The following is a 27,781-nucleotide window of genomic DNA, read 5'->3' as shown; positions in this document are numbered from 1 at the left end:
TCAACCGTTTCTTAACCTTTGTCCAAAAGCTGACCAAAGCTAATACTCTGCCCTTTCTATTCATACAATCTCAACAGTTGGTGTGTAGCAGAGAGGATAGAGAGACTGACTTGTAACATTATGCTCATGAGTTCAAATCCCCATTCAGCCTGTTGTTGGCCAAACATGAAGTAGTTTTGCTCCCTTGTTGTCCAACTCTCGATCTTCTGCAGTGTACATGTTTATAATATTTTGCCATTTTGCGGAGGAACCCGCATCGCTGCTTGCAGCTATATTTATTATTATTATTCTTTTTGCCCCCCTAAAACTCAGTCAATATTTGGCCTACATAGACAAAGTAGGTGTCAAAAGTTTCGTCTTGGTAGCGATTGAGTTGCTTCTATTGGAATTTACGTTCCGTTGCATGGTTTAGGCTGAAGTTAAGTTTTTGTTGCGAAAAGTGAAGCTAACGGTGGCTAATTTGCTAGCCACAGTCACTGACGTTACTAACGTCACTACGTCACTAACGTCACGAAAACACGCGTGACTACCTTTGGCAGAACATTCGTTTTGCATCTGTTAACTTGGGGGATAGCTAGGCTAACTATAGCTTTACTGCAAGGCAGCTGCAGAAACTCCACAAGCAAAGAGGCCAGGGTGATAACTATTTACTCATTTTACTTTGTGATATGACACACAATTGTCATGTGTAATGTACAGTATAAGCTGATATTATTAAGGAAGTACATCTACTTTCGGAAACAGTAGTCTACTATTTCACTGAAGTATTAGCATCATGACATTAGCCTGTGTTGCCCGGGCAACACATACTACAGTGGTCTATGATGTAGCGTTATCTGTTTTCAATCGTTAAAATAAACATTCCTCACATATACATTTTCGTTGTAGGGTTTATTCTGACATTAGTAAACGATTTGTTGGTGAAATTACCATTACCTGTCGTTTCAAACCAGTGTAGCTCACTGCAACGCTGTAGCTTACGTGAGACACACTACAAAAACATCTACACTACACAGCTGTTTAGGAAGTCAAACGGCGACAGAACATGTTCGGCACTCCCCTTACTTAAATCAAAAGTCTATCTAACTACTAACCTGAACTTCATTGCCACAGCCTAAACGTTGTCAATCTGTTCATGAAAATAATTAATTTCAGCTTAAACCGTACAACGGAACGTTAAATCCAATTCAACCAACGCAATCGCTACCAAGACGAACACAGCAGTAGTCTAGTACTGTACCGTAGTAGTACAATTTACCGGGGCAGCTTCTCCACACAGGGCTATATCGCATTTTGCGTTGTTACTGACAATGATCGCTACCAGTGAGCTTTTTATGAATGAGCGATTTTCCACTAAATAAATGTCAAGCTTATTTACGTTTTGGGGGGCATATTTTCAGTTAGCAGATGGTACTGTTTGAATCGCGATTCCCTCTTCTACTGCCGGGCAACGTCGTAGAATAATCTTCAAAGGGGGTTCTTTATTAATGAATGAATGCAATGAGTAGGCTAAATGCCTGAAAATATCATGAGAAGGGAAAAACTTAAAATGACGTTTAAGTCATAGAGATTAGGTCAATTTTTACACCGGTCTGCCCAATTTATTCGTTTTGTTTCAACGATGAGGCTGCCTCTTGCAGGGGAAATGAGAAGACATCTATGTCATTCTACACTTCACTCGTATTTTCAGTTGTAAATGAGCAGCAAAAAAAAATGCTTTTAAATCTATGTCATCTTTATAAATAATAAGTATGCATTTTTATATAAAATATACAGAAATATCAGTTGTAAAAATGTCATTCAAAAACGGACCCCTGTGCAACCGACGCAAGCAAGCACACCCTACAATTTCCCCAGAAATTGTACCCTCTCTAGTTAATGAATGCAATACAGTGGTAGAGTGAGTAGGCTAAATGCTTGAAAATATGACTAGAAAGGAACAACTCTGAGTAATTGAACTTGTAAAACAAGCAAATTTGTCTGCTGAGCTAAATGAGTAAGAAGATTATTTAAGGCCCTGCTAACCTGTCTCAGCCAATGCTTCACTTGTGATGTTATGGTCATGGTCCTGCACCACAAGACAAAGAAAGATAAGGAGTAACAAGGAATGTAAGGGCTGAACTACAAAGATGATTACAAAAAAAATCTCTGTACGTCGCTCATTACATCCGAGATCAAATGACACATCCAAGATGACATCATCTTGCTTATCATGATCTGGCTAATTCAGTTCTTCGAACACACTTGTCGTTTATGATTAGCATAGGTATGTATCGATAGTAGAAACCTTGATCAGCAACGCTGCTATTGGCTGCTCACATAAGTCTATGGCTGCTCACCGTGCCAAAATGAGCGCCCTGTTTTTTCCGCAACAGAGCCAACAGAGCAACAGCTTGCTCGAAGGTTACTCCGAATTTGAAGATTTTATCAGAACGCCAGGGAACACCTCAAAGTCTGCAAAATCCAAGAAAGAGGGCTGGCAAAAAGTAGCAGACCAAATTAAATGTAGAGTGGCCACGCGTTTTATCGCTTATTACAGTAAGCTAGGCCTATGTTTTTTTTTATTTTCACATAACATTTACTAGCATATCGCGCTGTGCTTAAGGAGCCTATCTATCACGCAATGAGCAATTAATTCGGTTTCATGTTAAATTCTGCTCATTATTCTTGCACCTTCTGCAACAGGTTCCTGTAGTAAAAACGGACAAGACATGTCTGTGACAGACTTCCTGTATCACCTCTGCTTGTAAAGCCTCAATCTAATCGTGTTTACATAAAATAAACCTGCTCCCGAGCAGGTTTAAGCTTATGGACCTGTTGCTATGTCAGCAAGTCCAGGATGAGCTTCGAAGAACCGAACAATCCAAGATAATGACAAATCGTCAACAATCAAATCCAGCTAACTGAGTTAGCGACGTACGGAGAATGGGCCCCTGGTCTTTTTACAGGTGTGGTCATGTGTGTGGATGAGTCTGTGTATGTGTGCTAATTTCACTGCACTGTCATTTCATTCAGTGTCCCCTCCCACACCTCTCTCAGGTCATTTATGAGTTTGTAACATGTTGTTGTGGGGTGATACACCCTGATAAAATGTACAACAACTTAAAGGCAGGGTAGGCCATTTTGTTGAGAAGCACTTTTTGTCATATTTACCGAAAGTTGCTTCACGTTTTGATAGCAACCAATAGGTTGTGGTACAGACCAATAGGTCTATACCTATATCTAAAGATTTGACGGTAATATGAAATCATTCGCAATACTGTAATAAACATGACCAATCATTAAGGGGTACCCTGACTAGTGATTGGACAGGCTACCTGTCTGTCTACCTACCTATCTGCGCGTACTCTGCCCCTCCACTCAATGCTTGTTACTGTAGTTTTGTGGGAGTGGCTTTGGTTTGAATCGTGTCAAACAGAAGCTAAAATAGCTAGCTTTGAAAAACTAGCCTACCCTGCCTTTAAGGTACGGTCGTCTTATCTGGCCCAACTGTCCCCAGTTCAACAAATATACAGTATACATTACATTTACATTTAGTCATTTATACAGTATACAGTATATTATAAATTCCTAGTATGAAAAGATCCAGTAGAGGTATCTGAAACCTTGACTGGTTCATGGGTTTGGCTCCTTTAAAGGTGACATGACATGATGCTTTTATATAGGCCTTAGTGGTCCCCTAATACTGTATCAGAAGTCTCTTTCCCGAAATTCAGCCTTGGTGCAGAGTTACAGCCACTACTAGCAGGCCCACAAGGAGCTTTCCTCAGAACGCGCTGTTTATGTGTCTGTAGCTTTAAATGCTAATGAGGAGGAGAGAGGCGGCACAATGCGCTAATGTTTACAATGGATGTATCGCAATGGCTCGTAGCGCTGTTGCTGTAAGATGCCTTGAATTTGCCCATTCTCATCTGATCACCCTGGTTTGCAGAGGTGCACATTCAGTCATTTTAATGACGGGAAAGGCGGATATCGCGCGCGCCATAACACCAACAGCAGAACAGTTATCCAAATAACAAAGAAGTGTACAACACTCGCGTTACAGCGTGTGTATTCGCACACATACTAGCTATCTACCTTTACATTAGCGACAGTAACTCAGCTTTTAGCTGCAGAGCTAATTACAGCCACATTCTAAGGGTAGCAAGTATAGGAACCATATACAGTAAAGCAACAAAATGATAAAGCGTTAGTTATATCATAACTAACGCTAGTTTCATGTCATGTCACCCTCAACTGAAACCTAAGCTGTTTTATGTTTGTATTCTGTCCTGTGGAATGAAGGCGTGTGTGTGTGGGTGTGAATGTATGTGTGTATCTTGAAACCTGTCAATGAGTAAACATGCTCTCTCTGTCAGACTGGTTGTGTGAGAGAGAAAGGGAGAGACAGAGAGAAAGAGATATCAAAGAGTTTTGTGGTGAACCTAACAGCCAACAACGTTTGTCCTCTACTTACCTCTACTGAACCACTTCCATTGGTAGCAGACCATTTATTTCAATACAAAGAGGAAGAGGTGACTTTTAATTCACGGAACACCTAGGGTCCTGCAAGACTGGCGGGCAATTCTGTTTACCTGTGTTGAGCTGGAAGAAGTGAGTATCAATAAGTGTGTGTGAATACAATGTGTTGATTGTGTGAGTACAGACTCTTGATTGTGGCTTAGCACAGAAAGTTGTGTGCGTGGGTGCAGGAGTACAAAGTCATTGTACTCTTTGAAAGAGTATGTGTGAGAACATTTCATTTAGTGTGTCAGTACAGTGAGTTGAGTGTGTGTGTAAGTACAATGTGTGTGAGTGTGTTTGAATGCAGTAAGTATTGTGTGTGTGTACGTGTGTGAGTGTGTGTTGGCACCTGGGTTACCTGGGAAACCTGTTCAATGACAGGTACAGAGACTTTTCAGGTGTGGTCAAAACAACCAGTTTTACTGACTGTTGTGTGGCTGTTCATTTGTATGTGTTTATTCAGTGTGTGTATGTATGTGTGTATATATTGTATGTATATATTTATAGTATACACTTTGTGTCTGTATATGCAGTATACACATATGTACAGGATACACACTGTATGTGGGTGTGTTTGCGTGTGAGTTTGTGTGTGAATGTGCATTTGTATGAATATATATATTAAAAAGCATTTGTGTGTGTCAGCCCTGATATGGGGATCCCATCCTTGTAGGAGAAGAACTGGTCAGAGAAAATCCTTCAACAACTGGGTAAAAGTTTTTCTCTCTTTTTTAAATCTTCTCTCCTTTCCTCTCCACTCCTCTTATCCCTCCACTCCATGCCAAGGTGATAGTCTAAATTACTTTGAGGCAGTAATCAGTTTCATTCTTATCTTTCTCACTCTCCCCTGACCCCTCCCAAACCCCCACCTTCCCAACCAAGGTTTTTTGCCATGGCGCTCGTCAGAGAGGTTTTAGGGTCAACATGGACAAACCTGTCTCCAGAGACGGCCATCTTCTCCCTCTTTCTTCTCTCCATCCTTCTCCTCATCCTATGCACCAACTGTGGCAGGTACAACCTCCAGCTGCCAGCCTCCCTAACTCACTTTTTAACCACTGATGTTGTAAAAAATTATGAATTTCCTGAAAGTTCACAATATTGTATACAGAACTAGAGAGGGATATTGTGGGGTGTGCTCGTGTCGGTTGCAGATGGGTCAGTTTTTTTTACAGAAATTCTTACAACTGATATTTCTGATATTTATTTAGGGGAAAATGGGTAATTCAAAAGAAGTTTACTGGAAGCGATCATTGTCAGCAACACCCAAAATGTGACCATTTGGTCGCAGTCTAGAGCCCTGCGTGGAGAAGCTGACCCCAGTAAATTGTACTATGAGCTAGCCAACTACTAGACTATAGTGATGGGTCGTTCGCGAATGGGCCGGCTCTAAGAGCCGGCTCTTGTAGGTGAACATCGGGAGCTGGCTCGCATATCTGAAGAGCCGGCTCTATTTTTTATAGATTAATATAGCCTATAGAAATTAAATGATTATGTAATAATTAAATCATGAATTATTTTAATTGTATTTAAAATAATTGACTAATTCAAAGAACAACAAAAAATTATGTAGCCCAAAGGCGCACACACATTCGTTTCGTGTCTGATCAGCCTCACATTCTGTTCCTGTCAATCATACACGCAGTGTCAACCAATTATACTGCATGAGGGAGGGCCGAGACAACTCTCACACACAGTCAGACGAGTAGTCGAAACTCGGAAGAGAGCCATAACAAATCAATGCATTTTTAAAGACATTGTGGTTAAAGTATGATTTCATTTAATAATTTAATTTGAATTGTTTTCACACCTATCATAGTCAAAGTCATAGTTAACCCTTGTGTTATCTTCGGGTCATTCTGACCCATCAGTCATTGTGACCCACCGTCGTATTGCGACAAATTTACCTCCTACAAAAACAAAGTGAAGCATTTTCTTTTAACTGTCGGGCTGTCTCAGACCCCCCACATTGCAATGGTTAAAAGAAAATAATTGTTATTTGTTTTTGTATTGGGTAAAATTGGGTAAACACAACGGTGGTTCGTTATGAACCTTTGGGTCATGTGACCCGAAGGCAGCACAAGGGTTAAAACATTTATTTTTTAAAGAGCCGTTTGGGAGCCAAAAGAGACTATTTTCAGTGAGCTGAAACAAGCTGGCTCATGAAAAAGAGCTGGAATGCCCATCACTACTAGACTACTGACAGAGAATGTCTAATATGGGGAGAACTGCCACTCTCGGGAAACGTCTGGGTTCTATACTGATTGCACTTCCACTCTAGTTCCATATGAGGGCGCTAACGAGCGAGTGCAGAATGAATGGAGGTCTATGGAGCTATACCCCTCAAAATCCACTTTTCTCAGGATATAATATTTTGTCGATTAATTTGAAATCTGAATTTACATTTACATTTATTCATTTAGCAGACGCTTTTATCCAAAGCGACTTCCAAGAGAGAGCTTTACAAAGGGCATAGGTCACTGATCATAACAACAAGATAGCCACAAAACATTGCGAGTAGCCAAAACATGAAGCACACATTGTGAACAACCAAAATAAGTGCCAAAGGGAAGAACCATAAGAGCATGTAGTTAAACAAGTTACAATTAAACAACATGAACTGCTATTTCTGAATTTGAAAGGGTAGGCAAAAAAAAACACACTGCTGGGTGTTAGATTTGTTAAAAGTCGCCTTTCTGTTCTAAAACGCCTTTTAAAATGTCAATGACGTCATACACATCGTACGACCAGAAATACTGCTTTGCGGCAAGCTCTGGTCACTTCCTTTTTTCTCTCGAGGCATCGACAACACAGCTGACAGGTTAGGCTCTCTCTGTCAATACACATGCTAGAAAGAGTTTTGGCTTGCTAATGTTGCTAATGCTCTGACATTCTGGTTCCGCTTCAGATACCATCAAGCAGGATCTCTGGTCATAGTCAGTCCTTCACTAACCAATCAGCATTCATTAGCAGAATGCTAGCGTGTTATGGGCAACAACGACTCACCCTGTAAGAAATCGAAAGGACATAAGTTCTTGTTCATTCAACTTTCGACCTATAATACATGCACAAACTACAATCAAATCTGAGATTTCTCAAAACAATCAGGCGAAAGAGACAAATGTAGCCGCTTAGCTCCATATATTCCCATTCATTTTGCACTCGCTCGCGATCACCCCCAGTGGAACTCTGGTGGAACTGCAACCACATTTGGTACAATGAGGCTTAATAGGGAGTGGACAGGCTCTCCTTAAACAGGCTCTGCTACTGATGTGTGGGAATGGCAGGAGCTAGGTCGAAGGGCGTACAAAAATACAGGGTGTTGAATCACAGCAGAGCCCGTCTACGGAGAGCCTGTCCCAGACCCCCACCCCTCGGCTTGAGGCAACGGCCCCGGTGGATGTAGGTGGTATTGCATTTCCGATTTGCTACCCGACTCGTCCGGTCGTTTTTATTCTATTACCTCCAGTCAACATAGCTAAAAATATCTTCCCCAATATTTTTTGTTCGATTCTCGAACCTGGCTCATACTACTAGCTTTTTCATAGAATAATTTGTCCTGATTTTTGCTAAGTTTGAAAACAATCCGAAATGGGTAAACTAGCACCCCATTTATTTGCTTAGGTGAAGAAAGGTTGCCTGAAAACGTGCTCGCGGATACGAACAAGGGACGAGCACAAAAAGGAACATTAGCAAATTGCTCATTTCAGTGGCAGCTGGTGAAAATTATTCTAGGTGGGGCTGTGAAATATTCAGTCAATTCAGTAACCATCCTAATACAATTGAACACAAACTGCAGGATAGAGTGCTCTGTGAAATAGTAATTATTTAACTAGAGAGGGTACAATTCAAGGCAGTAATTATAATATATATTGGGGGCATCCCCCCCCCCCATATTCAAATATGGGGGGATGCAATATATCCAATATATTGCTATAAAAATACAAAAAAATAAAATAATGTGCTACGCTACGACAGGCAACCATGCATGCTGTCCGAAATTATCATAACAAATTTAATTCGGCCCCCCAATGTTGACTCCATGGCTACGGCCTTGGTAAAATTTATGGGGAAATTGTAGGGTGTGCTTGCTTGCGTCGGTTGCAGATGGGTCCGTTTATTAACCTTAATTTTTACAACTGATATTTCTGTTTCTTATATACTATTGTAACAATTGGACCAATACGCTATTCCTATTGGTCCAGAAGACGTTCTCAAAAGTTAATAATACCGTTTATATACCTCCCGAATGTTAAGGTAAATAAACAGTTTTATGGACCTAGCAACAAGCGGTTGCCTTGGAGATGTAGCCATTGACCTTAACAACGTAGCATCTGCTCGACAACAAAGTAGCCTAAGTTGCCTAAAAAAAAACTAAAACAACCAAATATGGTTTCTGCACAGGTCCGCAAACGCCCCGCAATCGCTTTGTGTTTAAAAAAAGTATCTGAAGCAGACAGAAGACGAATTGATGTTGTTGATATGTTGCCTTGGAGGTGTAGTGACGTCACCAGTGCAAGTGCAGCTGATTGCTCTGACAACATGGCGTCTGCTCCAGATTCGACCTGTTTGATTTGGGATCTTCGCACGTATTGTTGTAGTATATAAGAAACCAAATGTTTACTCCTCGACAGGTCAGCAAACGCTTTGTCGCCTCGATTTGTTAAAACGATAAGAATGCCTACTTATTATTTATGAAGATTGCATACATTTGTTGCTGCTCATTTACAATTCAAAATACAAAAAGTGAAGTGTAGAATGAAACGGTTGTCTTCTCATTTCCCCTGCAAGAGGGAATAGTGATAAACTATAGTAGCCTCAGTTGAAAAGTTGGATCAAACGAAGATATTGGGCAATCCGGTGTAAAATGGTCCTAACCTCTATGACTTAAACATCACTAAGTTTTTCCCTTCTAGTGATATTTTCAAGCATTTAGCCTACTCATATTGCATTCATTCATTAGGAACCCCCTTTTAAACAAGCTGATCCCCCTTTGAAACAAGCTATTCTAACAACGTTGTCACCGGCAGTATTTCAGATGGAATTGCAATTCAAACAGTACCTGCTAACTGAAAATAAGCCCCCAAAAACGTAAAAGAGTCATTGATTGCAAAACCGATTTTACCTTGTCATAGTCAGTGGTGTAGTGGTAAAAATAGAGGTGGGTAAACTATGAATTTTATTATTTATTTATTTACAGGGTCGTCAACCCCCCCCCCCCCCCCCCCACTGACCGGACCATGAGACACACGCATTTCAGCCCCTTCACAGAGGCTTGACAACCCTGTTTATTTATTCATTTTTAAGTTTCATTAGGCCTATTTGGATGGAACCGGTAAGGTTGGCTTGTATCTGCATCATCGTAATTAAAAGAACGTTAATAATAGTAGGCTAGCCGTTTGTCCCTGTCTTAATGTGATGTTGTGCAAACCAAAACAACGTTTGCAAACGTGAATTGATCTTACTCTGTACTTGAGGCCTTTTGCGGGCATCTGTGGGAGTGGGAGCACTCGATGGTCTCTTCAAAAATCGCCTGATATCCATGGCTAATTAATCCATTCCGAACAGGTAAACTAATCCACAACGTGTGTGTACATACTTCGTGGATCCTGATTGGTGTCGCCGCCGCAGCACATTGATTGGAGGGTCACAGACCCTACAGCGCAGATGAAATGATTCAGACTACAGCGTTTATATGTTAAACAATAGGAAATTCTTTGGTGTTTTAAAATTACACCAAATTTATTTCGGATTATTCCAACAGCAGAATACGAGGCGCAGGGAACTGCAATTTAGAGGTGGATAAACGCTATTTACGAATTTCGGGAGGTGCGTAAACGGCGTTTTCGTGCGTTTAGCCCCCACTACATCCCTGGTCATAGTTAAATAACGACAGTTCGGTGGGTAAAATGAACATACAGTGAACCTCAAAGTCCATTGACACCTCTTTCCTATGCAAATCTCAAAATGAAAAAATGTGGCTGTAAAACGGTAGCTTTTCAACAAAGCCACCGGACTGACGTCAGTCCGGTGGCTCGCCTTTTTTTGGCTCTGGGCTGTATCTTTGTCACGCCCCAAAATGTACATCCAGACCAGCCCACTCACTGGTGTTCTTGCCCAGTCCGAGGTAGCGTAGATCTCCGATACTAGTTTAGCTGCGCGCTGCTCTGTGTAGGCTACTTCTAAGGAATTACAAAGAAGAACGTTTTGAATTATAACAAGGATATTGAAAATGGACCACGGTCGTAAATGCTGTGTTCCAGGCTGTACAGGGAAGGCTAACACTCATAGTCTTCCCAAGGAGCCAAACATTCGACAGGCATGGATGCTGTTTGTTTATGAGAAGATCCCGGCTAAGTTCGACAATAAATTATTCATTTGCTCTAAACATTTCACCCAAGACAGTTTTGACAATTAACCTTGGACAATTTCAAGCAGGATTTGCTAAGAAGCTGAACCTGAAAAGATGCTGTTCCGACCGTATGCTCATCGCAAGCTGTAAGTACAGTATGATTTTGTCGCTAACAGTTATTAGCAATGCTAACGTCTCCTGTATCTAGCATAGGTAGAATGCTAAATACGTTTCTAAACACATCAACATACTTTACTTAGCAAATGACTCTAGATAGACTAGCTGTAGTCTGCATTAGAAGGGAAGCTTACAAAAAAATAGCCAGAAAACGAATAGCAGTCTGGCCTATTGCTAACGGCCGTCTAGATTATCTATTTGAAAGAATTGGAGAAAGGCAGGTGCTAGATACAGGATACGTTAGCATTGCAAATAACTGTTACCGACAAAATCATACTACAACTTGTTGTGATGCAGTTGTGATGAACGTAAGGTCGGAAACGCACCTCTTTTCAGCAACAGCTTCATAGCAAATCCTGCTTTACATTGTCCCAGGTTTTCAAAACCGTCCTTGGTGAAATGGTTCGCGCAAATGTGTCGAGGGTCGAACTGCACAGGGATGTTCTACGCTACGGTATAGACAAACATCAGCCATGCCCGTCTAGTCAATGTTAGCTAGACTCTAGCTCATCTGCTTTTTATTAACGCTGATTTGCAAAGAATGCAAGAACAGCTAGATAGCGAAAACACCTGGACTGTAGGCATGTGAACTAGTTTAGCTTGCTAACGCAAGAGCATAGGTAGAATGTGTGATGATTTAGCCTAGTTTATTGGCAATGGGGCTAACGTTGTTTCATGTTCCTGACTGTTTCATTCAAATAAATAACCCGTGTTGTTATGTAAATCTACAATTCACGATGCATGTTTGTCCAGATCTTTGTCAGGTTATTTATTAGTGATGTGTCGTTCGTGAACGATTCGTTCATTTTGAACGAATCCTTACAAGGACTCGGGAGTAACGAGTCCTCTCAAAGAGTGATTCGTTCATTTTCTCGTGGCCGCGCATCGGGACTGTTGCATAGGCTCGTCCAAGTAAACATAAATGATTCGTTCATTTCTCGACTCGGTCTTCGGGTACGAGTATTTGGATCATTTTTCACGTGACCTGCATAGGCTCTGTAGTGGTAGCTAGAGGAAACGCTAGAGGGAACGATTTGTTCATTTCCCGACTCGATCTTTCGACGAATCTTTGGATCATTTTTCACGTGACCTGCATAGGCTCTGTAGTGGTAGCTAGAGGAAACGAACGATTCGTTCATTTCCCGACTCGGTCTTTCTACGAGTCTTTGGATCATTTTTCACGTGACCTGCATAGGCTCTGTACTGGAGGAAACGAACGATTCGTTCATTTCCCGACTCGGTCTTTCTACGAGTCTTTGGATCCTTTTTTTCACGTGACCCGCATTGTATTTTTTAGTAGAGGAAACAGTTTCCTCATTCCCTTTCGCGTGGCCGCTGTTTTAGTAAGACGTGAATGATATTCGCTCCAGTCATCATACTGACTGGTTTTGTTATTTTCACTTTACATTTACACTTACAGTTTAGTGCAGTGTAATTGTTTGCCGTGATAATTAAATGCTAGTGTGATAATAAATGACCAAATCATACAAACTGTCATGATACATTATTTCAATGCAGGAATTTCTTTTAAAATAGTATCTGCTGGTGCACATCATACACTAACCTACATGAGAATATGATACGTGTTTGCAGTGGACGGATAGCCCCCCCCCCCGTTGAAATGAACGAATGACTCGAGAAAAAAGATGCATTCATTTTACTGAACGAGATTCAAAGAACCGAATCAGTAAAATGATCCGAACTTCCCATCACTACAGGTTATTTTTCAGCAAGATATCTAGAGCTAGCTAACTGAAGCTGAGTTGAATCACGAGTTTGGTTGCTAAGCTGTAACGTTCTACCCACCTAGCTAAGTCAATCCAGTTTGCTTCGACAACGGAAGTGGAAACAACTAACGTTATCATTTCAAATGATATCTAGTCAATCTGTTGAAAACAGTGTTGTGTAGACACAATAGATTTATTTGCGCGTTTTGTCTCCACCTTCGGTGTTTCAGTGAGTGCTGTTGGCCGTGTTGCGTTTTTGCTCCCCAGCTTCACTCGTTGAAAACCAACCAATCAGCGCGCAGCTCATCTAAATATTAATGAGCATACCATAAAAGGAGAAAAGCTAGTGTTTTTTCAGAGGATCTATCAGGGGGCATAGAACAGCACCCGGGCCATTTTCAACCCAACCAATGTTACATACCCTATTCGGAGACCTTAACGAACAGTGTGAAATACCCCCAAAAAAACAGTCAATCACCCCTTTAAAATTAGGGGGAAATGGCTAATTCAAAAGAAGTTTGCTGGAAGCGATCATTTTCAGTAACAATGCCAAATGCGACCATTTCGTGTCAGTCTAGAGCCCTACGTGGAGAAGCTGACCCTGGTAAATTGTGCTACGAGCAAGCTACAGTAGCCTAGCTGCTGTTGCTAGCCAAACTTCACTGAGGGGATTGTTTGAATGCGCCGGAAATGAAAAACGTTTCTTTTGACATTTAGGCTGTGGCATTGAAGACAGCGACGCACCACACAAGCTTGAGTTTAAATACATTATTTAATGTGACATTAAATGTGTACTTACTGTACATGCAAGTCTTTAATTGCTTAAATATAAGATGCTGCTAGTACACCAAGGCACAATACGATACTTGCTGTGCGAGAGGGACGGCAAGATGGCGTCGCGGTAACATCACTCTGTTGTCGCTCTGCAGTATGAAGTAGCAAACCTTGGTTTGTTGAACAGTTAACACGAATTGAGGGCTTTCAAATGCTATCCTAATACTTGAAAACTCAGAGACTTCTTGAAGAATATGTTTTTCTACGTGTTTCCTTACTTTTTCGGCTTTTTAAAAACCGGCTAAAGTTAGTGGCTAACGCAAACCACTCTCTGATAACCTAAGGGTTAGCTAATTTTACAAACGGAACGTACTGTTATTTCTTCTATTCGGACAGTAGTCCTCGGCTGACCCACATATTCTTAAAAAATGGACAAAGATATTAGCAGCATAATGCAGGGGCGATTCTAGGATCAGACCTTTAGGGGTGCTCAGCCCCCAATGATAATGTGACATGAATACAGTGCCTTGCAAAAGTGCTAAACCCCCTTGCTAATATAAATCCCTAATTTCACTGGATAACAAGTAATACATTTATGTATTATTATGCAAAATATTGAATGAATGAAAAAAAATAAGGATGTCCCTTTCTTCATGAACTACCAGCATCAAATGATAATTAACAATATTTTTTAAATGTTTTTATTATTATTTTTAGGGGTGCTGAGATGAAATTTAGGGGTGCTTGAGCACCCCTAAAAAGGGTCTAAAATCGCCACTGGCATAATGTACTCATATGCCAAGAAGGCTCTGCAGGTCAAGGAAGGCGAGCTGGAGGTGACTTAGCCGGAGCAGGTGGGCTTGGACTCGGCGCAACCGTTGCCAAATGCGCCGAAGCCGCGAGCCGCCAAGAGAAGTAAAACACTTGATGACAATGAAGGTCAGTCCTAATTCTGTTCTGCTAACAGTAATGGAGAGTGTTGAAAAGATGCAAGAAGAGTCACTGAGGAGGTTGCATTCGTTGGAAGCGACAGTTAAAGATAATACTTGCTCCATAAAAAGTGTCACTGGCGCTATGGAATATATGGGGAAACAAATAAAAGAAGCAACAGACAAAGTTGAAACTCTAGAGGAAAAAGTTGGACTCCTGGAGAAAGAAAACGGTGTGCTCCGTGACAGGTGCAATGAACTTAATAATTACACAAGGAGTGGAATCTACGTGTTTCTGGGGTCAAGGAACAAGCAGGAGAAAATGGCAAAAAGAATTGGTGGACCTACTCAGCCAGGTCTTACCAGACATCGCAGACCAACTGGCCTTTCCGTGGACATCGCTCACAGACTGGGACCCCACTCCAGAGATGCATGTTCCAACCGCCGTATCATTGTGCAGTTTCTATCACGAACCCACAGGGTGAAGATTTGAAAGGCTGCCAGAACATCGACCGTACTCAAGGAAAGGAAAATCTAAATCTTCGAAGACCTTACTCAAGATGCCAAGGATGCCAGGAACAAATTGTGGCCGCTGTTTGAACAGGCGAGGAAGGAGGGGAAGAAAGCGGGCTTAAGGGGACATTTCGTGCATCAGGGCTCGACAATAATGATGGCCCCGGGCCAGTAAAAAGTAACGTTGGGACAGTTAAACTAGCAACTCACTGTCCCGATAGGGCCACTGCAAAGCATTGATTGAAGAAAAAAAATCTCATTGTAAAACTTATCTGCTAAATGCATAAATAACTTTGCAGCTTGTGAGGCACACCGTTGGCCAATCAAAAGTTGAGTAGTGAGTGATGAGTGGTTGTCAAATTGTAATTCTCTCATCTCAATAAATTTGTTAACATCTGGCGCGAGACTGGCGCAGACACTGAAGTGAAGATGGCAGCAAAGGAGAGCTACGAGCTCAAACCATAGAGGCTAAAACGGAAGCAACTTTTTTTTATGGACTAAGATGCACTGTGTCGTCCGTCTAAAGCAGACAAAAGTGGATATTTTTACACAGGCACCGACAATTTTCCAAAACAATCCCTGACCAGCCATGCTAATAGCAGACAGCACCTGGTTTGCATGACAGCTAAGCAGGTGGTTGACAATCCATCTTCCGGTCCGTTGACCATGCTGGTCAGGAATTTAAATGCAGATACCCATAGTGTTATTGCACGACTTATAACAACGGCATATCACATAATTAAGACGGAAGAATGGTGTTGACTTGGGTACTCAGTATCATACTGATGAAATGCTATGGAAGATTTTATATATTAGCTTTGAGGGACCAGAGGTTTCACAGTTTCAGCCAGACAGAGTTGTACAGAGATGGCTGTCAGCAGGGCAGAGAGCTTGTCAGGTTGGAGGTTAAAAGTCAATTGTTTTGCTGACTATTACCTTTACCTATTACTTATTACCTATTTTTTATCGCAATTTTTTTTTTTTTTGAGTGGGCAGTGTAGTTGCTGAAAATGTGCTTATTTTATTGATGAAACGGCTAATTTGTAAATTTGGTCCGACTTTTTGATAACCTAGCTAACATTGCAGTGCAGACACTAGTTGCTGCATTTTAATCCTATCAAATTAGTGAAATGACAATCACAAATTTTTAGTTTGTTTTGAACTTTATTAAGTATGAGCCTATATTTAACACAAATGTAATACACAAGCACTACATTTGGTCATTTAGCAGACGCTCTTATCCAGAGCGACTTACAGTAAGTACAGGGACATTCCCCCCGAGGCAAGTAGGTTGAAGTGCCTTGCCCAAGGACACAACGTCATTTGGCACGGCCGGGAATCGAACTAGCAACCTTCAGATTACTAGCCCGATTCCCTAACCGCTTAGCCACTTGACTCCCTCCACTATACAGCAAAAGTTTATAAAATGTTGTGCTGATAATGCCAGTGTGCTGCGAGTCCAGGTTATTGTGCAATAGCCAAGAAAACACATCTCAACTTCGCGTTCTTAGTGTTCTTCGGATTGATAAACAGCCTTTAGACGGGCTCTGCTTTGTGTTTGGCGCTGCCGCGCTAGCGTTGCTGGGAAAGATGAGACGTATACAGTGACGTAATGACGTGGCTCTGTGGTGGCTCTCTAGCCCGTGGAATAACAAACCGGTTCATAGAAGGCTCGCAAATTGAACCAGCTCAGAACCGGCTCTAGCACCAGCTCCGAACTAGCTCCCGGTTCACTTTGGTGGAAAGGGGGTATGATTGGATGACATGAATATGGGTCATCTGTAGATGGATATATAGGCCTCTTTGTTTTCAAGTTTAGACGTAATGCTCTCAATGCTGAATATCATTTTCTGGTTAGGACTTCAGAAAAGGTGGGTAGAACCAAAAAATGAAGGGTACAGATAAAAAGCACAAGTTAAAAATACAGAATTAAATGTGTTATTTCCTTTTTGTGTCAAAAAGTTTATGCTAGGTAACTAATTAAAGTTACTTATGGCTCTTGTAGCTATACTTAAAAAAACTGTTAATTGTAAGGTCAACAGCTCTTGTATAGCCTACTTGAAAAAAATGTCTTTAAGGCCACGTTTACACATAGCCAGGTATTTACAGAAACGAATATTTCTGCCCCTCCGTTTTCAAAAATAACGTCGTACACACAAGATCGTTTTCAAAAATGTTTCTGTTTACATTAACCCGCATAAATATGCCCCCGAGCGCTATCATAACTATGCCAAACCTGTAGGCGGCAGTGTAACGAGAAGGATAAAGCCATGCAAACCAGAATTCTCAAAATCAACAACAACTACGAATAACACGATCAACTTCCTTTTCCTTTCAATAGTAAATATGGCGCGAGGTTCATTTGTTTGGATGATTCACAAATAAATGTAACGCTTTGCACAAATGTATTTCGTGATTCACAAATGTAACGCGATTCACAAATAAATGACCCCATTACATTACTACAAACATAGGACGCTCACATGACGTGATGCATTTTTTGTCGCATACTGTGACGTTTGAGAACCTAAAACTCTGTTTAACCTAGTGCACACGCCAACACAAAAACAGAGTTTTCAGAAATCTCCACTTTGGCCGGAGGTTTTAGAAATGATCGTTTTCCGTGATAAAACCTCCGTTTTCGTGTAAATGAAAGGCCAAACCGCATGAAAATATACGCGTTTTTCCTCTGTGTAAACGGGGCCTAAATGTTTTCCTCAAAGGTCATAGCTTTATTTCTGGGGTAGATTTCTCAAAATATTTATATGTGTTTTGCTAGGGGTTTGTTTTTTCTATCGCAAAGTTTATAACAACTTTCTATCTTGTGTATTTTTCCAGTTTTCAGGTTATACCTGATATTGTTGTCTTTGTCTTTAATGTCTATTAATGCCAGGGGTCTTAAAAATAGTGTGAAATGCAAGACTCTGTTTTAGTTTGCAAAGAAAATAAGACATATTTTTGCTTTTATCAAGAATGTCACTCAACAGCCAATGACAATAATTTTTGTTCACAAGTTCACAAGACAACATCTGGTTAGCACATGGATCAGAAAACTTGTAGCAGAGTGCCTAATTCATGCCGCCGCTTTAACCTATACGGGTCACGTCAGGAACACGGCTTCCACTCATGTTAATGTGGGAGTGGTCCCTGCGTATATTAGGGTGCTCCGAATGAATGGCAAGGGAGCGAGAAACAGACACAGGAAACAGACACAGACGGAGCCTGAAGGAGTTATCCAGTTATTTTGAAATACGAGTCATAGCGACACTTGCCTACCGACCGCAAGTGCTGGAGTCCGTGGTCCGGTGAAGACCTCCAGACGCGACACGGAGAACCACCCGGCACCGAAAAGGCCGGATCGCCCACACGGAGATCCAAAAGTGGTCGTCAACGTGAACCGCCAACCTGCCGTTCTATCTTCATGGGGACCAGGGCAGATCCGTGGCGTCTAACGTGTCCATGAGTCCAGACTGGAGAACACCTTGCTCGTCTCGTAGACTAAGCTGTGCGACTCTCAAGCCGCTCCACCACCACATAAACGCACCCACACCCACATAACACGCACCCTTACACACCACAGACTGTTTCGCTGCATTGTTTTGTTTATTTTGTGTTTTGAGTGTCGTGGATACAGGCATTTAAGTTGCTAATGTTTTTTTTTGTTTTGTTTGCCTTGACGTGGGTCCAAGGGGGAATTGTTGGTTTTTGATTGTGTGTTTATTGTTTAATAAAGAGTACTACGTACACTTGCATCAAGCTTCTGAGCTGTTCTCCTTATTTGCATTCGTTATATTTTCCTTAATTGCTGACGGTATCACACCCTAGTAATTGGCAGGATTTTGGGCCTGCCTGGCGCCCGAACGTTCACTACCTGGGGTTGCCACCGTTACAGAGTGGCGCCCGAACAAGGACTTGAACTGAACATTTGGAGATTTGGTTGCTGACCTTTTCGGACTCTGAAACCTCGAACTCTTTAGAGAGACAGAAAAAAAAGAAAAAGTACATGACAAAAAGACAAGTACATTTTATATATATTGTGCTATACGTGTTTTGTGTACAGTGGCGCATCCTTTGCGAGTCTGGCAAACCACGCAGGCACGGACATAGCTTCTCACTTCCTCCCACATTTTAGGCCAGAAAGCCACATCATGGATTCGTTTGTACGTTTTAACCCTTGTGTTATCTTCGGGTCGTTCTGACCCATCAGTCATTGTGACCCACCGTCGTATTGCGACAACTTTACCGCATACAAAAACAAAGTGAAGCATTTTCTTTTAACCGTTGGGCTGTCTCAGACCCCCCACATTGCGAAGGTTAAAAGAAAATTATTTTTATTTGTTTTTGTATTGGGTAAAATTGGGTAAACACAACGATGGTTCGTTATGAACCTTTGGGTCATGTGACCCGAAGGCAGCACGAGGGTTAAACATACCTTGATGGCCACACAAAGGGGAGTCATGATACGCTTGTAAGAGAGATGGTAAGAGTGTCTTGGGCACCCAAACTCGAAAATGGTATTTGTTGTCAGCCAGGGGAATCTTCCTGTACAGTATGTCTTCGATCACAGTGTATTTTTCTTCCGTCTTTGCAGCCTTCCGCCATGTCTTGCATGACCTTCTGTATTCCAGGGTCAGTGTGCTGTTCTTCCCACAAGGTGGTGTTTGAGAATGGAAAGTCATCTGACTCTTTTTTACTTGTAGCCAGCATGCAGACAGATCCAGCAGGACTCCTTGAAAGAGCATCGCGTGCAACATTGAGTTTTCCCTTCCGGTACTCAATCAAAAAGCTGAACTTCTGAAGACTGCTTTGCAGTGCTCTGTGTGTGTGAAAGTACTGTGGGGTTTTTGGAAAAGCTCTTCTTGCTGTGCTGATTTATGTTATCTTGTACTAAGTTGGTTGTTTATACTTGTATAGCTACTTGGGTTATAGAAACAATTTGCGTGCTTCATCATGTCTGCGGGAGATCAGTCACGGTCACATTTAGTGTGTACCCCACAAAGCATGTTTCACATGACACAATACAATCCCCTTCATGATATCACCCGCCTTCCCATCCCTTTGATCTCCAAGGCCTCTAATGATGCAGAGGTAGAGCTGTTCCCTTCTACATCCTTTAGGCTGCAACTTGAGACTTCACGGGCTCGTCCAGATCCTCCAGTGGAGGCTACACAACCACCACCATACCTGGCAAGTACCGAGGACATGTCACTGGCAACTCCACCTTCCATCTCTGGTTCAGACACCTCATCACAGCGTGAATTGCCGGCTGTCCTACCTACACCTGGGAGGACGGCTCTACAGTCTTTGGACCAACTGAATCCCTCACCTACAGGCCCACTTGGGAACCTGGATGAGCAGACCATCAGTACTTTTACTAAAGAAATGTCACAGAGTCGTTTCCATCTAGAAGCCAGACTCAAGTCTTTTGCAGTTAGAACAGGAGAAGAAATGATGAACCTAAACACAGTTGTAACAGACAGCAAAGCTGAACTTGTAAATGAAATGGATAAAATGTTAAAAGGAATGAAAACATTGGTTGTGGAAGAAACAAAGGAACACAACACAACTTGGGGTCCTTCGCTTTATGATGGAGCAATTACAACAGGAAGTCCAGCAGGATCTCCGTAACCACCAGGGAACCGTTGCTGTCGATCATGGAAATCTGTCTCAAAAGATGGATCACTGTATCAGAATGATGGATAAGATATGTACTTCTCTGTGCAGTTTAGAGGCCTATGTATCACAAGGACACCGTGAGCAAGACAGTAGGATGCAAGCTCTTGACAATAAGATTGACACTTGTTTCGCTTACACTAACTCACTACTTTCTCAAGTGAGACCCTTGTTCACTCATACCTTGCCTTTGTCTGCACAGTCGTCAGTAACCCTGCCTCAGTCTGGTACGATTAAAACTGATCTGACACATCTTAGGTTATCTTTTCCTACCTATGGCAGGTCAAATGATGATCCTGATCCTGTCTTGTATTTGGCTAAATGCCGCGATTTTCTGGCTGTTCGCCCTCTTTCAGATCCTGAGATTCTTGCTGCTTTTAGGACAGTTCTTCACAGTACCGCCCGTGATTGGTGGAAGATTGCCATGAACGATGTTGTGACCTGGGCAGGTTTTGAGAAAAGGTTCCTTTCTGCTTTCTTGTCGGACGACTACCAGAAGGAACTCACAGAACGAGTAAGGAGCCGCAAACAGGGAGAGGGTGAATCCATTCAAGATTTTGCCTTTTCTTATCGTGCTCTTTGCAAACTCTGGAAGCCTGAGATTACCGAGATGGACGTTGTGAGGATGATCTTGAAAAATATCAAACCCCAGCTTGCTAGTTACCTCTGAGGTCGGGCTCAGTCTGTGGAGGAGGAGAAGGTCTGTGCAATGTACACATGAACAATATCAAGGCTTGTTATGCAACTGCAGCAGAGATTGACAAGCAAGAGAGACAAAAACTGTGCGACATCTTCTGGGAGGACTCTGATGAGGAGGACTTCCTCGGTTTGGATTAGGCGGCACTGCACCAACCATGGGTTGTCCTTCCAAGGAAAGGGGAGTGTAGCAGAGTGCCTAATTCATGCCGCCGCTTTAACCTATACGGGTCACGTCAGGAACACGGCTTCCACTCATGTTAATGTGGGAGTGGTCCCTGCGTATATTAGGGTGCTCCGAATGAATGGCAAGGGAGCGAGAAACAGACACAGGAAACAGACACAGACGGAGCCTGAAGGAGTTATCCAGTTATTTTGAAATACGAGTCATAGCGACGCTTGCCTACCGACCATAAGTGCTGGAGTCCGTGGTCCGGTGAAGACCTCCAGACGCGACACAGAGAACCACCCGGCACCGAAAAGGCCGGATCGCCTACACGGAGATCCGAAAGTGGTCGTCAACGTGAACCGCCAACCTGCCGTTCAATCTTCATGGGGACCAGGGTAGATCCGTGGCATCTAACGTGTCCGTGAGTCCAGACTGGAGAACACCTTGCTCGTCTCGTAGACTAAGCTGTGCGACTCTCAAGCCGCTCCACCACCACATAAACGCACCCACACCTACATAACACACATCCTTTCACACCACAGACTGTTTCGCTGCATCATTTTGTTTATTTCGTGTTTTGAGTGTCATGGATACAGGCATTTAAGTTGCTAATGTTTTTTTTTGTTTAGTTTGCCTTGACGTGGGTCCAAGGGGGAATTATGTTGGTTTTTGATTGTGTGTTTATTGTTTAGTAAAGAGTACTACGTACATTTGCATCAAGCTTCTGAGCTGTTCTCCTTATTTGCATTCGTTATATTTTCCTTAATTGCTGACGGTATCACACCCTAGTTAATTGGCACGATTTTGGGCCTGCCTGGCGCCCGAACTTTCACTACCTGGGGTTGCCACCGTTACAAACTCAGCTGGTGTAGGAATCTTTAGGTACAATTTTAATGGGAATATTCAGAATAGGGAGTCAGGTGGCTGAGCGGTTAGGGAAGCGGGCTAGTAATCAGAAGGTTGCCGGTTAGATTCCCGGCTGTGCAAAATGACGTTGTGTCCTTGGGTAAGGCACTTCACCCTACTTGCCTCGGGGAGAATGTCCCTGTACTTACTGTAAGTCGCTCTTGATAAGAGCGTCTGCTAAATGACTCAATGTAAATGTAAATACCGATTTAGATTCTTCAGGGCATTTTTTCATAATGGTAATTACCACAAATAATCAGACAATAATCATTATAAACATATGGATCAACTCCTTTGTGGAGAATAACATGCTTCTTGATACCATAGAGGATACAATATCATACTGGTTGAACAAATACCTTTATGCCTCTTTAGTTGTGGGTAGAGATTTTAATATAGCGATGAATAATATGTTAGACAGATGGCCACCAAGGAGATCAGGGCCTCCTTACTCTGTGTTAAGTTGTCTCATGGATACATTTGACCTGGTTGATGTTTGGAGGGAACAGTTTCCAAATGACAGACAGTATACCTGGTCCAATAAGGACTGCTCAAGACAATCCAGAATTGACTACTGGTTAGTTTCCAGATGTTTAACGAGGAACAACATTTCAGTCAATATCAGTAACACTCCATTGACCGATCACAAAGCGATTTACCTCTCAATAACTCTGACCATGATTCGTCATTATGCTCATTAACGATCACTGCAAAAGAGTTGCAGTGATCGTTCGTGCAGTGTCTCTGCAGTTCCTGTGCAGAGACAGGAGAACCTAGCAGAACAACCATTTCTCCAGCTCTCCATCGCAGCCATAGCCCACCTGAGAGGTCACGACAGTTAGCCAGACTCGTTAGATCAGAGAGGTATATTAACATCGCATCGTTTGAGTATCGTAAGAGTCGAGACTTCAGGACCCCGGGTTCTGGACTGGATGGAGTGCTACAGAGATGGCGTTCTGCTAGGTTCTCCTGTCTGCACCGGAACTGCAGCTCTTTTGCAGTGATGGTCTCCTATGTATGCACAGGGACACTGAAACTATGTAGCGAGTGTCTCTTTTTAGTACAGGTTTACTGTGCAACACTAGTTCACTCCAGTGTTAATACTTAGCTATAAAAATAGCATTCGCGCTGACCCACAGCAGAGTTAGCTAATAGTTCATCCTAAATTTGGAGCTGGCAAAAACCTACAAAGTTGTATGTATAATTTGAACAGTACTTGCTACGAATCTTTAGCTGAGGCAACATACTGATGTTCCTATTTCACTGACGCCAGCCGCAAATTAGCCACCCTAGCTGAAGCATCGACCATGTGAGACTTAGCTAGCCATCAAACTAGACGAAAATTTTTGCAATCATGACGGATTTACTGGATTTGATTATTCAAATCAGTGAAGTACGGTATTAACTGCACAAGTAAAACATAAGTACGCACAGAGATTACTAGCAGCTAAATTGGATGACTGCAGATAGTTTACTGTTACAGAGCAAAAGTCACGATCCTGGCAGGCAGCGCCGAGGTGAAATGGTGGAAAAGAGAAACGGTTGGGAAAGCGCGAAAACTGACGTCATTTTCACCTCAAAACTATTTCACTTCCTGAAAATTGCATGTAAACCAATCTCATACGAGTTTTGAATCTTACTTGTTACACAGCTAGCCATATTTAAAACATTATAGTATATTTTAATTGATTATGTTTAATATATTTAAGAATTAATAGACTTATGCTCATTCTAAGGAATTTTTATGAATACATTTTGAGAAAATGACTTTAAACAAAATCAAATAGATGTAATAAACTATGCCATTTCTGAGTGTACCTTCGAGCTCTTCTATTGTGTGCTGTATCCACCTGTCTCTTCTTGATCCCACAATGCAGCGCAGTTCAAGTGCAATTCAAGTTTTACAGTAATGTACTTGGTTATCTCAAAGGATGATTTGAAAAGAGTATTTTACTGTGAAATAACCCAACAAAATGCTGTGAAATCCCGGTATTGTTTCTTTCACAGTAACTTACTGTGTCTACATTGATTTCACAGTAAATTCTACATTACAACATGATATTGGGATTATTGCAGTTAAAGCCTGTAAAGTTATAATACGATGATTTATTGTGAAATGTTGCAGTTAAATATTGTTAAATCCTGGTAACATTTTACAGTGTATGTAAAGGTAGGATATGTGATGTTATCCTGCATTCCATGCAGTCGGGGCATCTCCCCCTCCTGCACTCCCGTAGTGGACAATCTGATGGTGAAACAGTGCTGAATTTTGATTTAAAATTTGAGTTGGATTGTACAAGGTGTTTATGGAACAATTATCACTCAGTACAAGCGCAAATAACACTGCTGGATGTAATATTCATGATAATGATTAAATGGACTGAAAAAAACTTTGCGAGGAAAACAAAACATGTAAATATTACGAGTAATCGTTCTTCCAACATTTACTTTCTGCAGTCTGAATACAGTACGGTCATCTGCGTCGCCAATTCCCACTGTCTCCAAAATGTGCGTAGGCCTACGGATGGGTCAGAGTTTGCGTGGAGGACCGCACATTCTCCCGTCAAGTTTGTTTTTTATAAAACAACCTTTGCGTGGGAAGTGGCGTACGCACATTTTCAGCCCCGTTTTGTGCGTACGCAACGTTTATAAATGAGACCCCAGATGAAAATATTTCCCATTTATTTTGGAAATGTTCCTACACAGAACTTAATTCAAGCCTAATCCGTCAAACGTAACTTTCACGCGAATACAAGCAATGCAATCGGGACCAAGACGATCATTTTGACACCGACGTTGTCTATGTAGTGCAAATATTCATCTTTTTTAGGGGTGGGAAAATAATTAATAATAATAATAAATATAAATGAGAGACAACAATGGTTGTGTAAAACTGTTAAACGGGTGTAAAGGACTGTATAGGTTCAGGTTCAGATATGGTGGTGTCGCCCTGGTGTGTCTGTAAGAACACCTCTGGAGTCGGAATGCAGTTTCATGGGATTACGTGGCTATTGTAGGCAGCACAGCAATACACAGGACTCAGGCATATTCAGTGTAACTCAAGGATCTTTTATTTTTCTTATTTATATTTTTTTGTCTATGAAAAGAGAATCAAATACAGATTATACATTAGTATGCATGCATAACATTCACATACAGGCTTAATATAAACATATCTCAGACACACAACCAATTGCTAATAACAGCATAATAATGGTGATTACCATGTGATTGTGCTGCCATCTACTGGTCATTCACGTCCGTTTCAGTAACCTATAATTGTTGGAATGCTGCATCAGCATTCCAAGTATTATTCTTTGAATCTTTATTCAACTTCTTCATATTCTTCATATTAATATTATTATTCTATTTCTTCCGCGACACCTTTCAGCGCCTTCAAATCTTCAGCTATTAAAACCGTTCAGCTATCAATAAATTCAGCAGTTTCAGGCCATGGGTGCTATGACTTTTCAGCTTTGTACCTCTTATGCTTGAATTAATATAAATCAATATTAATAATATTTTTAACATGGTTTTCCAATTGAGTTTTTTTTCAAATCCTCTCAATCCTCTTAAACTTCTTCAACTTTTAACCTTCTTCTTCCTCAATCCTTCAGCTACAGCCACCATTTAAACTTTAAAATGTTGAAAAAACCCTAAACTATGTTTTTTTAAATTCAGCTTTTTGATATCTATTCAACTTTTTTTATTATCACTGATTATGTTTCATGAGTTTTTCAAACCATTTCTGAGATTTACATGGGTGTGTATGTGAGAGCCTAGAGTGCTGACTGAAACGCTTAGAGTGGAGGGGAGCTTCGAAATCAGTTTCAAAAAGTATTTCTAGTTTGCCAGCATTGCTACAATTTTCACTCTTCATGCTTCATTTTTGGATCAATAGATAGCTAATTTTGTGTTGGTCGTAGAGAGTTGTCTGTGGAATCCAACAGACTTACACATTTGAGCCCCACGATTTTTCACACATTTTTGAAATTCATTTCAGCTTTCAGCTTGCGGGTATTTTCTAATTTCTGTAGCCTATTTTCAGCAATTTAAAAACAAATAATTCATCTTTCAGCATTCCAACGCATTTTCTGGAGGAAATGCACTTTCTAGTTATAACTATGATGCCAGTAACGTGCATCCTCGCGGTTAGAATAGAATACTTCTACTAAACTGTATTAAACTGTATAGGAACAACCAAACTAAAGGCCGAATTATACTTCTCCGACTCGTAACGGACAGACGGACGGATTGGTTGAATTTATAGTACTCCGAAGGCTGTGGGTGCTGAAAACACTTCACTGCCAGAAGAGTAGGTGGCAACTACACTGCCCATTTCTCTTCACATTTGAATTCAAATGCTGATTTACATGTACTGTTTAGCTGAAATATGAATTGTAAACTTACAGCAATGGCGGTCAAAGGATTCTGTTCCGTCTTGTTGATCACGGCAACCCCGCCCCCGCCCCTGACGCAAGCGGTTCTTAATACGGACCAATCACAGCCAAGGGGTATCCGTAAAATGACGGACGGACAGTCAGGAAAATCAGGAGGTGCACATAGAGCTCTCCGAGGGGCTCGGAGAGGGCATGGAGAGGGCGTTCCTTGACGGAGAGGGCGTTCCCTGTCTCCGTCTCCGTAAAAACGCAGAAGTATAAATTGGCCTTAACACCATGCAGACTCGTCTGTTGTTTTTGCCGCAAACTTCCACACTCACGAGATGCTGCTGAGAAAACAGATCTCTGCGCATGCAAAACCTGTTACGGTCTCTGGTCTTTCTAACAGGTTGTGCTCGCTGAAGGCACACCCAATACATATATATGAGAGAGAACAATGGTTGTGCTTGCCAAAGGCTTGAGCAACCGAATTTGTCTGCATATCCACCAGAGTTCCACTGGGGGTGATTGCGAGTGCCAAATGAATGGGAGTCTATAGAGCTAGACAGCTAAATTGGACTCTTTTGTCTGATTGTCGTTGAGAAATATCTGATTTGATTGTAGTTTTTGCAAGTTCAACATGGATTATAGGTCGAAAGTTAAATGAACGAGTACTTATGTCCTTTCGATTTCTTACAGGGTGAGTCGTTGTTGCGCATTACACGCTAGCATTCTGCTAATGAAAGCTGATTGTATGACGTCATTGACATTTAAAACGTTTTTTTTAGAACAAAAAAGCGACTTTAAAAAAATAGCACCCAGCAGTGTGTATTTTCTTTGCATCCCATTTCGAATGCAACATTCAAATTACTTGACAAAAAAATGTTATCCTGAGAAAAGTGGATTTTGAGGGGTATAGCTCCATAGACTTCCATTCATGTACTCGCCTGTGAGCGCCCTCATATGGAACCTTGAGTGGAACTGCA

At 41.6% G+C, this 27,781-nt stretch overlaps 1 protein-coding gene across 2 annotated transcripts in view; it reads left to right on the top strand.

Annotated features, from left to right (window-relative positions):
• Positions 1–4,334: 4,334 nt before the first annotated feature.
• Positions 4,335–27,781, top strand: part of si:ch73-204p21.2 (uncharacterized) — a 40,724-nt gene continuing 17,277 nt past the window's right edge. The window contains exons 1-3 of one of the 2 annotated variants that reach the window (XM_062446431.1): positions 4,335–4,593; positions 5,149–5,213; positions 5,386–5,514. In XM_062446431.1, coding sequence (XP_062302415.1) covers positions 5,396–5,514 — 119 coding nt within the window. In that variant the 5' untranslated portion in view covers positions 4,335–4,593; positions 5,149–5,213; positions 5,386–5,395. Of the gene's footprint in view, positions 4,594–5,148; positions 5,515–27,781 lie in introns of both variants that reach the window. The other variant, XM_062446432.1, reaches the window with a different exon arrangement.

This window comes from Osmerus eperlanus, chromosome 21, assembly GCF_963692335.1.
Source record: "Osmerus eperlanus chromosome 21, fOsmEpe2.1, whole genome shotgun sequence".
NCBI lineage: Eukaryota > Metazoa > Chordata > Actinopteri > Osmeriformes > Osmeridae > Osmerus > Osmerus eperlanus.
The sequence above is the reverse complement of the archived record's forward strand: the minus strand, read 5'-3'. Positions and strand labels throughout refer to the sequence as shown.